Raw genomic sequence first — 18592 nt, 5'->3', positions numbered from 1 at the left:
GGGATCCAGGTTCAGTTCAGGTCTCAGGTGACTGTCTGTGTGGAGTTTGCATGTTCTCCCCATGTCTGTGCGAGTTTCCTCCCACAGTCCAATGATGTGCAGGTTAGGTGGATTGGCCATGCCTAAATTGCCCCTTATTGTCTCAAGATTTGTAGGTTCGGGGCATTAATGCGGCATATATGTGGGGTTACGGGGAATGGGCCTGTGTAAGATGTTCTGTCAGAGAGTTGGTGGACACTCAGTGGGCCAAATGGCCTCCTTCTGCACTGTAGAGATTCTATTCTCCTGATAAAAGCAGGATTCTTTCTTCAATAAAGTACAGTGAGTGGAGGACAGTGAAATAAAACACATGATATGCCTAAAATTATTCCTGTGACACGAAGGACTGGAGTTCTTTGGCATACTCATTAAGGGAATTACCCAATTATTGCCAGTCTGCCTGAGACTTTTGTCACACTAAACAACATTTTCAGTATAATACTAAGTACTTACAGTCAGCTGCATATTGACCTTCTGTGATTTCACTGGCAGCTTTCCTGTGACATTATACAACTTTGTAATAATTTTAGCCTCTAATCTGGTCTGCTCTTTAAACACAACATCAGGTTAAAGTCCAACAGGATTATTTGGTAGCACAAGCCACTAGCTTTCGCAGCCCTGCCCCTTCATCAAAAGGCAAGTTATTGTTCATGTCAGTCTACATAGTAGATGTAGTACATGGCAGATGATGCCATTTATGAGAAGAATTTTGATTAGTGGGTCAAGTTGGATGCCTGGAATCATTGTTTTTAAAACTGAGCCCCTATCTTATCAAGTGGATGGAGAAGGAAGGACCATTCAATTCACAGACCATTTGAAAAAGAGAATCCCCTGCAGCCAGTGTTGCCGATGGTTTTAGCACTGTTCGTCCTGTGGCAAGCACAACTGACGTTTCCATGGAAACAGCTACAACTGAACTGCCTGTGCCTGAAGAGGCACCTGTCACAGTCGTTTCAGCTGACAGCAATCCTGTGGCAGCGCCCAGACAGAGTTGTTGCACCACTCCACAAGGATTCGGAAAACCGCTGAAAAGCTTGATTGATACTTTGTACTAAATGTTTAATGATCTGGGATTGTGCACATTGAGGATTGACACTTATATTAAGGGTCTTAGAGGGGGAGGGATGGGGTGATTGTCCCTTTGAGGATCAATCTGCAGAGTAAGGATCACATGATCCAGGGAGCAGGGTGCAGAATCACCCTGATAAGCAATGACTTCTGTATTGGAGTCATCTTGGGAGCTCATTGCAGCCTCGAGGCTGAATTCCTCTGTATAGTTTCAACCCATAAATAAACAAGTTGTGTTTTCCCTAAACTGTGAATGAGCATCTTTATAGGGTGATATACTGCTGTGGATTGATAATTGTTTAACTGACAGAAAAGAAAGTTTAAGAGTGAGTCATTCTCAGGTTGGCAGGCTGTTACTGTGGGGTACCGCAAGAATCAGTGATAGAGCCACAGCTAATCACAATCTATATGAATGACTTAAATGAGGCAACCAAATTAAATATTTCTAAACTTGCTGAAGACACAAAAGTCATGAGGAGGACACACGGGGGCTTTTACAGGCTAAATGAATGGACAAGAATATGACAGATGGAATAAGTTATCCACTTTGGTGGAAAAAACAGAGGGACAGTATTTTTCTTGCATGGCGTCCTGGATTTCTTTGTGTACGAGTAACTGAAAGCTAACATACAGGTGCATCATTCTGTTATGAAGGCAAATAGTTGGCCTTTATGCAGGGGGATTTAGTACAGAAGCAAAAACGTGTTGCTGCAATTCAGTGGAGCCTTGGTGAGACTACACATGGAGTATTGTGTACAGTTTTGCTCTCCTTTTCTAAGGAAGGATATACTCACTGTAGAAGAAATGCAAAGGGGGTTCGCCAGACTAATCTCTTGATGGTGGAATTGGGAGAAATTGAGGAAACTGGGCCTGTGTTCTCTATAGTGCTTTGAAGAATAAAGGGTTGTCTCATTAAAACCTACAAAATTGTTACAGGATGTGACAGGGTAGATGTGGATAGGATGTTTCCTTTGGCTAGTGAGTCGAGAACTAGGGGTCACAGTCTCAGGATAACGGGCAGGTCATTTAGGATTGGGATGAGGAGTTGTAGAATAATAGATTCTGGGGAGGGTGGTGAATCTTTGGAATTCCCTACCCCAAAGGGCTGTGGAAGCTCATTCATTGAGCATGTTCAAGACCAAAATCAATAGATTTTGGGATATTAATGACATGTAGGAATAAGGGAACAGCACAGGAAAGTAGTGTTTGAGCTAGCTGATCAGCCATGAATAGCAGAGCAGAGTTGAATAGCAGAGCAGTTTTGAAGGGCTGAATGGCCCACTCCTATGTTTTCAGCAGCATCTAAGTTCTTTACTACCAAGTGACTTTTTGTGTAGTTGACCACTACATTTCTGTCATTTAAATCTAGTTTTGTGATGCTATAGCAATGTAATTGGATCATTATTGCTGATACAGTAGGTGGGTGTTTAATTAAGGAGAAGAAAGTTAGTAGTGTAATACTTTTCGTTATGCAATGCTGAACCACAATATTTTTAAAAGTGGGTAAGGATGTGAGAATTTTAGTAAAGAGTGTTGTCAGACATGTACAATTTTGTTCCATTCAATATCTGAAACTGCCCAGTAATTATAAATACCCCCTGGAAACTTTGGATTATGCTGGGGAAAGCATTTTGAGAGGTATTATGTTGGGGTGGCGCAAGAGTGCTCAGAATTGAATTGATTTATCGTCCCATGTTTTGGAATACTGTGAAAAGAATTGCTCCTTGTAAGTTGTCACAGACAAAATATACCATTCATAGAGTACATAGGGGAAGATGGAAGGATAATGTGCCGAATATAGTGTTACAGTTACCGATAGGGTGAGGAGAAAGATCAGCTTAATGTGTGATAGGACCATTCAAAAATCTGATGGTGACAACGAAGAGGTTATTCTTGAGTCGGTTGCTACGTGTTTTCAGACTTTTGTATCTCTTTCCTGATGAAGGCAGGTAGAGAGAGCATGTCCGAAGTGTGTGGGGTCCTTCATTATGCTGGTTGCTTTCCCGAGACAGTGGGAAGTGTAGGTGGATCAATGGACGGAGCCTGGTTTGTGTGATGGACTGGGCTGCGTTCACAGCCCTTTTGTAGTTTCTTGCGGTCTTGGCCAGAGCTGGAACCATACCAAGCTATGATACAGAAACTAAAGTTAAAAAGTTTTGAAAGTAAAGTTAATTTATTAATGTCACACTGCAATGAAGTTACTGTGAAAATCCTCTAGTCACCACGCTTCAGCACCTGTTTGGGTATACTGAGGGAAAATTTGGCATGGCCAATTCATCTAACCTGCATATCTTTGGACTTTGGGAGGAAACCGGAGCACCCAGAGGAAACCATGGAGACACAGAGAATGTGCAAACTCCACACACAAAGTGATCCAAGCTCGGAATCGAACCCGGGTCCCTGGTGCTGTGAGGCAGCAGGGCTAACCACTATGCCACTCTGCTCACTGTCACTGAGTGAGAGTTTTCTGAGGTGGAAAGTTCAAAGTGTCATGCAATGTCACTGTCGTATAAATACTTGAGGTTATTAGAGTTTCATTGCTTTGGCTTCATCAAACTGAAAGAAGAGGTTTTCTGTTCTTGGACAAGTTTTTCTAAGATCAGCAGCTGAAGTTAAAAGTTTAGTTTATTAGCCACAAGTTGGCTTGCATTAACACTGCAACACTGAAAATCTCCTAGTTTCCACACTCCACATCTGTTTGGATACACTGAGGGAGAATTTTAGCATGGCCAATGCATCTAACTAGCACGTCTTTCGGACTGTGGGAGGAATCTGGAGGATTCAGAGGAAACCCACACAGACAAGGGGAGAACGTGCAAGCTCCACACAGATAGTGACCCAAGCCAGGAATCGTATCTGGGTCTCTGGTGCTGTTTGCATAACTTCATTAACCTTTTAACTTCTTAAGAAGCCAGCTCACCTCTTTTTCTGATGGTTTAAGTGGTGAACCACTTCTTGGTCTTATAGGAATGGCATTGATGAGTGCCAGTTGGTGTCCCTTTCCTCTCAACTCTCTAACTTCTCACTAAAGAGCCTGAGTAAGCTGCTTGGTTATATCAGTTGGGAACCGGTAGTAAATGCCTTGGCAGTGATGCCCATATTTGAAGAATCAAGAGGAAAGTGGAAACCAAGAAGAGATTTGATGGGAATTGTGCTGATTCCTTCCTGCTTCTGTCACAGTGGAAAGTCGTGTTGGCAGCAGTTTGGGCAAACTTGTATGATTCAAAGTCAGCCTGTTTCTCCCTGAGGCAGCTTAAAAAGTGTTTTGACTTATAGAAGCTAAAACTAGCTATTGTTGCTTCCACTTTATCAGGTGACACCTGTGTACATATTAAAAGGAGTTAGTGTTAATTCCAGGGTTTGTTTTTGAATATATTAATACTGATACCCTACAGGGTAAATGGTTCTTGAGCCATTGCGTTTTTATGTTGTTATACACACCTAGTTCATGGCTCATAATATATTAGAGGTGAGTTTTAGTTCGGTGCAGATTAAGGTTTAATGGTAGAAAATGGGATAAATGAAACTAACGTAGCTTGAACACTATTGCACTTAAAAGGTTGGGGTCATGTTGAAGGAGTTAACAGCTAGAAAGGTAAGTTCATGAAACAGCAGGCGGGTTTACTTAGCTGGAGAATTGGTGACAGGTTGTCTACATTGCTTACAAAGAAATGGAGCCCAGAGGATTGTTTCGGGAGTTAGATATACAATTAATTTAAAAGCATTCAGTGAGCCATGGAAGGCTAAGTTGCCATGAGATGGATGGATTTGAGAAAGTTTTAGGGTTTCAGTTTTGTGTGTGTTTGCTTGAGGAGTGAGTATTCTGCAGCAGGGGAAAAGACCACACTGAAAGGAAGTGCTGTTAGCAGATTCCAGGTGGCAAAATAATTATTGTTAGCTGGTCCTGTGCTGTTAGGGTTCAGAAGAAATTCTGGGGAGCTGAGAATGTGGCAGAAGGGCCAGTAGCACAGTGGTCAGCACTGCTGTCTCACAGCACCAGGGACCTGGATTCAGCTCCAGCTTGGGTCACTGTCTGTGCAGAGTTTGCATGTTCTTCCTGTGTCTGCGTTTCCTCCGGGTGCTCCGGTTTCCTCCTACAGTCTGAAAGAACTGCTAGTTAGGTTGATTGGCTATGCTAAATTGCCCCTTAGTGTCAGGGGAATTAGCAGGATAAATGTGTGGGGTTACGGGGATGGGGCCTGAGTGGAATGGTTATCGGTGCATGTTCGATGAGCCAAATGGCCTCTTTCTGCACTGTAGGAATTCTATACGTTCAGAGGCCTGATCTTTGAAAATAGAAGTTTGTGCAGTCCCTCATGATGAGAGAGTTTCAATTAGATTAGTTGATTCAGTGTTTACTGATATCTGGGTGTGTTGCTGAGAAATTCACAACATCTGTCTTGGTTGCATCTGCCATTTGATGTGCAGAGTGGTGTGTTTGACCACAGTTTTCCTGTTAATTCACATTGACCCCATGTTAATCCTGAATGTTAGAATATAACATAGATACTGTAAATTGTTTTAGTAGTCACTGTTATGTAAGAAATGTGCTGCTGCTGCTCCCCTGTTGTTTTTGGAAATAGTGCCATGGGATCCTTTCAGTCCAACTGAGGGAACAGACAGAGACTTTGCTTAGTACCTCATCTGAAAGCTGACACCTCTAATTTGTAGCACTTCCTTGGTAATGTACTGGAAGTGTTGGTTGGTTGCGCTTGTGTCATCCAAGTGGATTTTAGTCCTTAGCCATTTGATTGGTTAGAATGCTACCAACTTAGCCACCGTTGATACTAAAGAGAGGAGAAACAAACATAATAGGTGTAGCAAAACTGAGAAAGCGATGGGGAAAATTCTCTCATTGTGATTTAAAAAAAAACTTGGCTTTAGCAATGTCAGTGAGCTGATGTGTGTTAAACCCCTGCAGAAATGTCAAAACAAAGGTATTTAGAGTACTGCAGTTATTGAAGATTGTTTGTTTCACCCTGATTCTTCTCTCAGTAAGCTTATTGTAACGACACGCTACTGTCAGTGCACACCCCCCCTCCCCCTGTCCTGACATGTTGATTCGAATGTGTGGAGTAAATGTTTGGCAGGACAGAGGAAGCAAAACTGTTTGAATAAGGACAAGAACTGCTACAGCCAGGAGGAGGTGTTTGAAGTGGAATGACAATTCAGCTAAATTAATAGCTACTTCCAATGTTGTGTGGAAGAATCTGCCCATGTTGAATTTACAACACCGAATCAGGTTGTATGGCTCGATGGGTGTGTGCTGGCGTTCAGATTGCACCTCAGCCGTCTCAAATTCTACTTCATCTCATCCTCTTGGTGTATCCTTCCATTCCTGTCACCCTTGTATTTATCTAGCTTCCCCTTAAATGTATCTCAGCTATTCCATAGTAGTGAATATTCTTGCCACATTTGAGTAAAATAAGTTTCCTATTGGATTAATTAGTGCGATCTTTCATTCGTGACTTTGAGCCCCCCACAGCCACCACCACCATATTGGCACAGACTGATTGGCTGCCTCCTGTGCTACATGATGTGCTGTGTCTATGATTTGCTATGTCTATCTTATCAAACATATTTTTGGTCATTTCTCTGTTTTTTCTCTCTTCCAGAGTCAATTGCCCTACCAGATCAAATGTGCATGTCCTTGTAGTTACTTCAGTATCTATGTTTCTATTCATGCTGATACTGCAAGTGGAATTTGAAGGGACTTTTGGGGGAGGTTTGTAGGAAATATCTGTACTTTTGAAATGTAATCTGGCAAACAGTAAATCTTTTCTCAAAACTTGAAGCAGCGGTGGGCATATACTTGCTTTGTTGCGCAGAAAGTATTGAATTTTACATGCTGCAGCTAAGGCTGTTGATTGTTTTGTTTTTTTTATGTGGGTGTCAGATGTTCTAGCCAACTGTTCCGTGTGAACAATAGTGCTATTTTATCATTTTGCAGAGTAGTACAATTGGAAAAACGCATTGGCCTGGATACTCCTGACCACCTCTGACAGAATTGTATTGAAGCAATTTTATCCCTGAATGCAGAATTAGCTGATTTCAGCTAGAATACCGATTGGAATGCTGTGTAGGTCCGAGTGGAAATGAAGGGAGAACAATTGCCACTCCTGATTGCTATCTTTTGACCATTGCTGCAGTGGGCATGCATAGATGTTGGGAGCAACCATGCCCCAAGGAGACTCAGAACTTTGGGGTAGGGAAACAGAACCAGCCACATAACATAGCTGTGCATTCCTTCTTAGGGTCAGTTTATTTATTCATAGTTTATTTATTAGTTACAAGCCAGGCTTGCATTAACACTGCAATAAAGTTACTGTGAAATTCCCCTAGTTGCCACACTCTGGTGCCTATTCGGGTCAATGCACCTAACCAACATGTCTTTCAGACTGTAGGAAGGAACCGGAGCACCCGGAGGAAACCAGTTAATCCTAGCTGCAAACATGATTTTTATAGAGGAACTGGGCATAATTATTATATAACTAAAAGTATTGTGTGCCGTTTTGATTTCCACATCTAAGGCGGGATATATTTACATTGGAGGTGGGACAGTGAAGATTCAATAGAATAATTTGTGGGGTGAGATGGTTGTCCAATGATGAGAGGCTGAGTAAATTAGACTTGTACTCAGAGGAGTTCAGAAGAATGGTAGGTGATCTCATTGAAAAACATGCAAGTTCCTGAAGTCATGTGAGAAAGTAGACACAGAGGTTATTTTACTTGGCTGAGGAATCTAGAACATGGGGGCACAGCCTCAGGATAAGGGATTGACCATTTAGGACAGCGAAAAGGAGAAAATTCTTCACTCAAAGGATTGAGAGTCTTTGGGACTGTCTGCCCCTGCGGATTGTGGTTGAATAGGTTCAAAACCATGTCAGAGGAATCAAAACATTTGGCATAAGGCAGAAAAATGGAATTAAAAGACAACATTAGTCATGATTAATGAATGATAGAGCTGGCTCAAGGGACTGAACAGTATACTCTTACTTCTTATGTAAAAGATAAAGTCGCCACGAAATAGAAGGCATCTGAAACACCAGTGATTTATTGAAGCCACAAGATTCCATGGTATAAACCAAATGAATTTTTACTATGAGTCAAACAAGGCAAATCGTAATTACGATCTTGAGTAACCACCTACATTTTAAAATCCAGAATCACTTGAGCTAATTATGAATTGACGGGAAAATTGCAGCTGATTATAAACATTAATCAGTATTTTTTACTGAATCCTTATCTGTGCTCACTGATTAGGGCTGATTGGTAAACAAGCTTTATTGTTATTGGAATACAATGTATTTCAGATTGGGCAAATGAATACTTGTGTCGGGTAATTGCATGATAGGTCTTGTGACTTTCTGTACTAACTGGTCAACGGTAGCTTTCTTATCTTGCTGTTAAATGCCATGTGCTCGAGTTCAGTTCGGTTGATACTGATTGTCTGTTGCAGTATTGAGTGAACAGTGTTCTTTTTCATCTATCTCCCAGTGAAAGTTAAATGTTCAGTATAGAATAATACGAACAGCTTCTTCCCTGCTGCTGTCAGACTTTTGAATGGACTTACCTTGCATTTTGTTGATCTTTCTCTGCACACTGCAGACTGTAACCCTAGCCAGGAATCGACCCTGGGTCCCTGGTGCTGTGAGACAGCAGTGCTAACCACTGTGCCACCATGCCGCCCCTCTTTCTACACTACAATCTCTACTCTCTCATTTCCTTCTCTGTTTTGTCTGTATAGCGTGTACGAAACAATACTTTTCACTGTATGTTAATACATATGACAATGGTAAATCAAATCAAATCAAAAATGTTATGGATTGGTAATCCAGAGGCCAGGACTAAGGTCCAGATGTTCAGGTTACTCCAAAGCATTTTGAAGTGGTCAAATTGGTTTTAAAAATAAATAAATGTTAAAGCTGGCCCCAATGTTGCCTTTAAAGTTTGTTTGGTGTGCATGGGGCTATTGAATCCCTTTGTCACTGAACAAGGTTTGCGCAGTACCTTTCAGGCTGTTGTTGCTTGGCAGCATAACAAGAATCTTAGTGAAGGCAACCATCAAGCTGTTGGATTATTGTAAAAACCCAGCTGGTTCATTTTGGGTCTTTTTTTGTCAAGTTCTTAATCACCATAATCAGTCTTGCCTACATCCAGTCTCATGCCAACATGTGTTAACTGTCTTCTGGGGTGGCCTTGCAAATCAGTTTGTTGTATCAAGCTGCTACAAAGAATCCACATGCTGCAGTGGGCAACTAGGGATGGACAATAAATGCCCAACATGTCAGCAACATCCAAATCCCTAGAATGGAGTTTAGAAAGAAAAGCTGATCTGTAGATCCAGTTACTTGAAAGTGAGGCCCTCTTCCTTTGTCTTCCAGTGGTGGGAACTGCATTGAATTTGGGAGAGGCTGCTGCAGTTCAGAGCACTGGTGGAACTCTTAGATAGATGGTTGTGACTGCAGCAAGCCACATTGACTTCAGTATGCTACTGATAGTTAGGCCTGCATAGTGCAAGTGAAACATTGTTTCACTTGCTGTCCTAGTACAATTGTCTGTGTAGTGTTGCATCTCAGCTGCAGAGTGCTACACAACAGCAGGTAATGTTTTTGAAAGATAATGACAATCTTCAACTGTTGCAATTTGTATTGAATCCTTATCTGTTCTGAATGATTAGAGCTGATTGGTAAACAAACCTTATTGTTATTGCTGCTGCAGTGCATTTAGATTGGGCAAATGAATACTTGTGTCACGACATTGATCTCTTGACTTTCTGTGCTAATTGATCAACGGTAGCTTTCTTATCATGCAGTTAAATGCCATGGACTGGAGCGCCACTTCAAGGATTTGAATTCTATCTATAGTACTCTATTGCAGTATTGTGAGAACAGTGTCAATAATCATTAGTTTAATAATCTTCAAAAGGGTGAGGGACATTTTCACTTTGATTCTGTTTTATGTTTAGAAAAGATGTAATCTCAGTTGGGATATATTGAAATCTATTATTGTCTCTTTGCTATCTCAAGGCGCTGCCCAACTACTCAAGTAGCAGTGTGGCCCTCACTGGCAAGTCTCATAACATCCAGTAGCTTCACAGCATTGTCTCCTTTGAACACTATTTAAAACACAACTCTGTAACCAAGCTTCTCATCATATAAGAACATAAGAAATAGGAGCAGGAGTAGGCCATCTAGCCCTTTGAGCCTGCCCCGCCATTTAATAAGATCATGGCTGATCTGTCGTGGCTCAGTTCCACATTCCCACCCTCTCCCCATAACCCTTAATCCCCTCGCTTATCAAAAACCCATCAACCCGCGTCTTAAAAATATTTAGCGAGGCAGCCTCCACCACTTCAACGGGCAGAGAATTCCAGAGATTCACCACCCTTTGAGTGAAGAAGTTCCTCCTCAACTCCGTTCTAAACCGCCCCCCTTTATCTTGAGGCTGTGCCCCCTAGTCCTACTGTCCTTTCTGAGCGGGAAGAGTCTCTCCACCTCTATCCTATCCATCCCATTCATCATCTTATATGTCTTAATGAGATCTCCCCTCATTCTTCTAAACTCTAACGAGTACAAGCCTAGTTTATTCAGCCTCTCCTCATAGCTCAACCCCCTCAACTCCGGTATCAGCCTAGTAAACCTCCTCTGCACTCCCTCCAAGGCCAAAATATCCTTGCGTAAGTGCGGCGACCAAAACTGCACACAGTACTCCAGCTGCGGCCTCACCAATGCCCTATACAGCTGCAGCAAGACCTCCCTACTTTTATATTCAATCCTCCTCGCTATGAAGGCCAGCATCCCATTAGCCTTCCTGACCACCTGCTGCACCTGCAGGCTGGGTTTTTGCGACAAGGACCCTGAGGTCTCTGTGCACCGTCGCTTGCTGCAGTTTTTCGCCACGTAAGTAATAGTCCTTCCTACCATTATTCCTACCAAAGTGGACCACCTCACACTTGCCAACATTAAATTCTATTTGCCAGTTCCTGGCCCACTCGCCCAGCCTATCTAGATCCTTCTGCAGACTCTCCACACCCTCCGCGCAATTTGCCTTTCCACCAACCTTGGTGTCATCAGCAAATTTTGACACCATACACTCGGTTCCCTCCTCCAGATCATCTATATAAATGGTAAATAGCTGAGGGCCCAGCACCGACCCCTGGGGCACTCCACTAGTCACCAACCGCCAATCCGAATAGCACCCATTAACCCCCACTCTCTGCCTCCTATTTGACAACCAATCCTCTATCAATGCTAGCACCCTACCCCCAACTCCATGCCCCCTTACCTTCTGCAATAACCTCTTGTGAGGTACCTTGTCAAACGCTTTCTGAAAATCAAGAAAGACCACATCCACCGGCTCTCCTCTATCCACCGCCCTAGACACATCCTCATAGAACTCCAATAAATTTGTCAGACACGACTTCCCCTTGACGAAACCGTGCTGCGTCTGCTCTATCAAGCAATTCCCCTCAAGATGCCTCGCTATTTCCTCCTTGATGATGGATTCTAACATTTTACCTACAACAGACGTTAAACTAACCGGCCTATAATTCCCTGCCTTTTGCCTGGCACCCTTCTTAAACAACGGCGTAACATTAGCCATTTTCCAATCTTCCGGCACTTCCCTGGAATCCAGTGACGTTTGGAAAATAACCACCAAGGCATCCACTATCACCTCCGCCATTTCTTTCAGAACCCTCGGGTGCATTCTATCCGGTCCTGGGGACTTGTCCACAATCAGTCCCTCCGGTCTGTCGAGCACCGCCTCTCTTGTAACAATAATGTCATTGAGACCATCCAGTCCTACCACCTTTCCATCGCTAACACCCGGCAAATTATTCACGTCCTCCTCCGTGAAGACCGAAACAAAAAAGTTATTCAAGACCTCAGCCATTTCCCCATCCCCTACCACTAAGTCCCCCCTCTCATCCTCTAAGGGTCCAACGTTCCTAAATGATATCTTTTTTTCTTGATGCGATTGGATATTTTTCTATGATAAAACTGTCATCATAACTGTTCTATGTTTGCAGGGTATGGTGACACTGGACATGTTACATGAATGGGTCATTCCTCTTTTGCCCGAGGCTGGTATTTTTGGGCCTTCTCCTTGAACTGGGCATGTGGGAGCAGATGTAGGCAATTCAACTGTTAAACCTGTTTCACCACTCAGTTAGATCATGGCTGGCCTCCACCTCAACTTTATCACAGAATCCCTACAGTGTAGAATGAGGCTATTTGGCCTATTGAGTCAACACCAACCACAATCCCACCCAGGTCCTATCCCAGAGCTCCATGCATTTACCCTAGCTAGTCCCTCTGATACTAAGGGGCAATTAGTATGTCCAACCTACCTAACCTGCATGTTTGGACAGTGGGAGGAAACCGGAGCACCCAGAGGAAACCCATGCAGACACGAGGAGAATGTGCAAACTCCACACAGACTGTAACCCTAGCCAGGAATCGACCCTGGGTCCCTGGTGCTGTGAGACAGCAGTGCTAACCACTGTGCCACCATGCTGCCCCTCTTTCTCTACTATTTAATATTTTTGCTAACAAAAATATTATCAACTTCCCTTTTAAAATTTTCATTTGACCTAATCTCAGCAAGTTATTTTATAGCCTCAGTAGTCTCACTTTGTTCTTATGCTGATGAATAGGAAATCTAGGATTTGACCCAGTGACTGTTGGTATATATCCAAACCAGGATGTTGCACGACATATGAGTATCGTTACCTGCAAGTTCCCGGTGGTGATTTTTTGCTTTTGTTCTTCATGGTGGTAGAGGTTGCTGGGCTGTGAGATGCTGATGCATTAAGCTTGGTGAATTGCGTCAGTGCATCCCTTCAGTCCTGAGATCAGCTGCGCACACACATTCAGGAATGTGGTTACTGGCTTCACTTGAGCCTGTAAACGGTGGAGTGGAAGGAGTTTGTGTTCTGGTTATGTTTTCAAAGCTACAAACAAAAAATTACAAGTGCATCTTGTTCCAAACCACTGAAAGTCAGATCTTATTATGCACAAGGGGCTTTTGTGGCCCAGTTTTCTGTGTAGTGTTACATCTCACTTAGCTGCAGAGTGCTACACAACAGCAGGTAACGTTTTTGAAAGAAAATGACAATCGTCAAGTGTTGCAATTTATATTGAATCCTTATCTGTACTGAATGATTAGAACTGATTGGTAAACAAACCTTATTGTTATACAATGCATTTCACATTGGGCAAATGAATACTTGTGTCACGACATTGTATACAAGATCTCGTGACTTTTTGTGCTAACTGATCAACGGTAGCTTTCTTATCATGCAGTTAAATGCCATGGACTGGAGCGCCACTTTGAGGATTTGAATTCTATCTATAGTACTCTATTGCAGTACTGTAAGAACATCTCCCAGTGAATGTTAAATGTGCAATGTAGTTTAGTGGTTATGTTACTAGATTGGTAATCCAGAGGCCTAGACTAATGATCCAGATTCTCAAAATCCCTCCATGGCATTTTAGTCATAGAGGTTTATAGCATGGATACAGGCCCTTCGGCCCAATTTGTCCATGTCGCCCTCTTTTTTTAAACCCCTAAGCTAGTCCCAATTGCTCGCATTTGGCCCATATCCCTCTATACCTATGTTACCCATGTAACTGTCTAAATGCTTTTTAAAAGACAAAGTTGGACCAGTTTCTACTACTATCTCTGGCAGCTTGTTCCAGACACTCACCACCCTTTGTGTGAAAAAATTGCCCCTCTGAACACTTTTGTATCTCTCCCCTCTCACCTTAAACCTATGTCCTCTAGTTTTAGGCTCCCTTACTTTTGGAAAAAGATATTGACTATCTATGCCCCTCATTATTTTATAGACCTCAGCCTTCTACGCTCCAGAGAAAAAGTCCCAATCTATCGAGCTCCCCTCCCATAACTCAAACCATCAAGCCCCAGTAGCATCCTAGTAAATCTTTTCTGCACTCTTTCTAGTTTAATAATATCCTTTCTATAATAGAGTGACCAGAACTGTATACAGTATTCCGAGTGTGGCCTTACCAATGTCTTGTACAGTTTCAACAAGACATCCCAACTCTTATATTCAGTGTTCTGACCAATGAAACCAAGTATGCTGAATGCCTTCTTCACCACTCTGTCCACCTGTAACTCCACTTTCAAGGAGCTATGAACCTGTACCCCTAAATCTTTTTGTTCTGTTACTCTACTCAATGCCCTACCATTAATTGAGTATGCCCTGCCTTGGTTCAGTCTACCAAAATGTATCACCTTGCATTTATCTAAATTAAACTCCGTCTGCCATTCGTCAACCCACTGCCCAATTGATCAAGATCCAGTTGCAATCCGAGTTAACCTTCTTCACTGTCCACTACGCCGCCAATCTTGGTGTCATCTGCATCTTACTAACCATGCCTCCTATATTCTCGTCCAAATCGTTAATATAAATGACAAATAACGGTGGACCCAGCACCGATCCTTGAAGCACACCGCTGGTTACAGGCCTCCAGTTTGAAAAACAACCCTCTACAACCACCCTCTCGCTTCTGTCATCAAGCCAATTTAGTTACCTCACCTTGGATTCCGTGAGATTTAACCTTGTGCAACAATCTACCTTGCAGTACCTTGTCAAAGGCCTTGCTAAAGTCCATGTAGACAACAACCCTCATCTATCTTCTTGGTTACTCCCTCAAAAATCTCAATCAAATTTGTGAGTCACGATTTTCCACTCACAAAGTCATGCTTACTGTCCCTAATCAGTCCTTGCGTCTTTAAATGTCTCTCAGAATACTTTCCAACAACTTACCCACCACAGATGTGAGGCTCAGTGACTGATGGTTCCCAGGCTTTTCCCTGCAGCCCTTTTTAAACAAAGGCACAATATTTGCCACTCTCCAATCTTCAAGCCCCTCACCTGTGACTATTGGTGATTCAAATATCTCTGCTCTGGGACCCACAATTTCCTCCCTAGCCTCCCACAATGTCCTGGGATACACTTCATCAGGTCCTGGGGATTTATCTACCTTGATGCACTTTAAGACTTCCAGCACCACCACCTCTGTAATAGCTACACTCCTCAAGACATCACTATTTATTTCCCCAAGTGTTCAAATTTTGTTTTAAAAATAAACAAGTGTTGAAGCTGGCCTCAATGTTGCCTTTAAAGTTTAGTCGGTGTGCATGGGGCTATTGAATCCCTTTGTCACTGAACAAGGTTTGCACAGTACCTTTCAGGCTGTTACCTGGCAGCATAACAAGAATCTTAGTGAAGGCAACCATCAAGCTTTTGGATTATTGTAAAAACCCAGCTGGTTCACTTGAGGTCTTTTTTTTTGGGGAAGGAAATCTGTTATCCTTAATCAGTCTTGCCTATATCCAGACTCATGCCAACATAACTTAACTGTCTTCTGGAGTGGCCTCGCAAGTCAGTTGTATCAAGCTGCTACAAAGAATCCACACGCTGGACTGGTTCAACAGAGGCCCTTTTGAAGGGGAACTAGGGATGCACAATAACTGTCAACCTTGCAAAGACAACTCCACCTTAATGAATTAAAAGGAAGGCAAAAAAAATTCCTGAGGTCTGTTCCAGCGGAGGTTAAAGTTATAGTATCTCTGCCATTCTGTCTGTACTCAGCTCACTCAGTCACTCAGTATAGACCGTAGCCCTCCTGGTTTGTTTGGCTCAGCTACTTGGTTTGTTAAAAGTCATTCTATCACCAGTGGAGCTTTTCTAAATCATTTGTGGAAATTGTTGGCCAAGGTACATAGTTAAATCCCAACGTATTCACACACTGAATTCAGCTGTACTTTGTGTAGACCAAACACAGCAGCAGTTGTTGGGTACTTGGCACTAACCCTCACTTTCTCCATTTTTTTCCATTCTGCAGGGAATACTGTAAGTAACCTGATTATGATTCTACCTCCTATCTATGGTGCGATTCAGACTGTAAGAGATGGCCTTGAAACACGCTACATAGCTGCATTTTTGGGTCTTGCAGGTATGTTCTTCACTTATTTAAAATGTTGTTTCTTTTGCCATTTCTGATATTTGGTGTTCGCATTGGAAATGTTCCATTTTGCATATTTAAATGTAATACTTAGCACTGAGGAATATCAATGCTGGAGAATGGAACATGTTTTCTACAACTTGCTTCCAATATCAAGTACTCTGTGAATTTCTCTTTTATTTCTCTCTGCTCTCTTCCCTACACACGTCTCTCCTCCACACCCTTTCCTGAATCACAGAGATACATTTTAAATCTACTGATCGCAATCTCTCGTGCCTTCAATTAAAAGGATTTTAGATTGATAGCACTGGATAGAGCTGGCTTGGATCAGCCATAGAGCTCATGCTGTGTCTTTCTGCTCAAGTACAAAGAACAAAGAACAGTACAGCACAGGAACAGGCCCTTTGGCCCTCCAAGCCTGCGCCAATCAGGATGCCTGCCTAAACTAAAACCGTATGCACTTATGGAGCCCGTATCTTCCATTCTCATCCTATTCATGTATTTGTCTAACTGCCTCTTCAACGCCACTATCGTACTGTCCCACCACCTCTCTGGGGAGTGCGTTTCAGACATTCACCACCGTCTGTATAAAAAAAAACTTGCCTCACACATCTTCTCTAGATTTCTCCCCACACACCTTAAACCTATGTCCCCTAGTACTTGACTTTTCTACCCTAAGAAAGACCATCAGGCTATCCACTCTGTCCATAATCTTGTAAACCCTGTCAGGTCACCCTTCAATCTCCTTTGTTCCAGTGAGAATAAACCGAGTTTGTCCAACCTCTCCTCATAACTAATACCCTCCAGACCAGGCAACATCCTGGTAATCCTCTCCTGTACTCCAAAGCATCCACATCTTCTGGTACTGTGATGACTAGAATTATACACAATATTCTAAATCTTTTTCCTGACTGTCCAAGAAAATCATCCTAAAGGTGACCAGAAATATTGTTTCTATTGTGTACCTCATGGCATTGCTCACCAGAGGTTGAGGGTCTGTAAGGGACTGGTTAATTCAGGTGCCAGTTTACATCACACACATCATCTGCTATTTGGCCTTCTGCTCAGTAGCGCGCAGTCGGGCAACCCAGCATAAAATCATTCATACAAGCATGAAGCTCTTCAGTGGGTAAAGGAATCTTGCTAAATTAGAGGCCTGGTCCATCACGCAAACCAGCCTCTCATCCATTGACACCGTCCACACTTCCCACTGCCTCAGAAAAGCAGCCAGAATAATTAAGGACGCGCACCCCGGATACACACACTTTCACCTTCTTCCATTGGGAAAAGGATGCAAAAGTCTGAGAATACATACCAACCTGACTCAAGAACGGCTTCTTCCCTGCTGCCATCAGACTTTTGCTTGGACCTACTGGGGCAGCATGGTGGCACAGTGGTTAGCACTGTTGTCTCAGCGCCTGGGACACAGGTTCAATTTTGGCTTCGAGTGACAATCTGTGTGAGTTTGCACATTCTCCTTGTGTCTGTGTGGGTTTCCTCTGGGTGTTCCAGTTTCCTCCCACAGTCCAAAGATGTGCTGTTTAGTTTGATTGACCATAGTAAAATACCCCTTAGGTTCAGGGGGGTTAGCAGAGTAAATAAGTGGGGATAGGGCCTGGATGTGATTGTGGTCCATGCAGAGTCGGTAGACCAAATGGCTGCCTTCTGTACTGTTATGGTAATATGGTTCTACCATTATATTAAGTCGATCTTTCTTTACACCCTGGCTATGACTGTGACACTACATTCTGCTCTCTCCTTTCCTTCTTTATGAACAGTAGGCCTTGTCTGTATAGCGTGCAAGAAACACTACTTTTCACTGTATACTAATACATGTGACAGTAATAAATCAAATCAAGTCTGGTCTTTTATCAAAATTAATTAAGTCTTGTGTGACTTGTGAAAGAGAAACAAAGACTTTTAATTTATATAATGCCTTTCATGACCTCAAGATATCTGGAAAGAGCTTTAGAGCCAATAAATTATTTTTGGAATGTAGTCACTGTTTTAATGTAAGAAACTATGCAGCCAGTCAGTTTGGACAATAATATCTCACAAACAGTAATGTAATAATGACCGGGCAATTTGTTTCTTTTCTATAAACACTAGCACAGGGCCATTGCCTCATAACAGCGAGTGTTGACAAATTGCTCAGTTGTGGAGACTATGGTATCCAGATTAGGCCTCGTGTTGACATAACCTCCTGGATTTTGACTGAAACTACATGCCCACGGTTTTGTACGCTCCAAAAGGACCTTGGACAAAAGTCAGCTGCGGAACTGTCGCGACTCCTATTTGTATGCACCCTTGGAATGCCAAAAGCAGCTTTTGATGTTGCATGATTGGTGTGGCAGCGATTAGCTAATAGCAAAGATTGAAGATCAACAACAAGCACATTTGTGGCCTGAATTTTCTATGTTCATCCACTGACCTACCTCATTAGCATTTAAGCAAAGGGAATGATTCACAGTTTTATATCATGTTTGGAA

At 42.6% G+C, this 18592-nt stretch overlaps 1 protein-coding gene across 1 annotated transcript in view; it reads left to right on the top strand.

Annotated features, from left to right (window-relative positions):
• The window catches only part of acer3 (alkaline ceramidase 3), a 173067-nt gene that overhangs the window by 10429 nt on the left and 144046 nt on the right, over positions 1 to 18592 (top strand). The window contains exon 2 of the mRNA XM_080197681.1: positions 15984 to 16094. Within this exon, the coding sequence (XP_080053807.1) occupies positions 15984 to 16094 (111 nt within the window). The remainder of the gene's footprint in view (positions 1 to 15983; positions 16095 to 18592) is intronic.

Source organism: Carcharhinus amblyrhynchos, chromosome 10 (genome assembly GCF_965287045.1).
Source record: "Carcharhinus amblyrhynchos chromosome 10, sCarAmb.v2.hapA, whole genome shotgun sequence".
Taxonomy (NCBI): Eukaryota; Metazoa; Chordata; class Chondrichthyes; order Carcharhiniformes; family Carcharhinidae; genus Carcharhinus; species Carcharhinus amblyrhynchos.
Note: the sequence above shows the minus strand (reverse complement) of the source record. Positions and strands in the feature narration are given on the sequence as shown.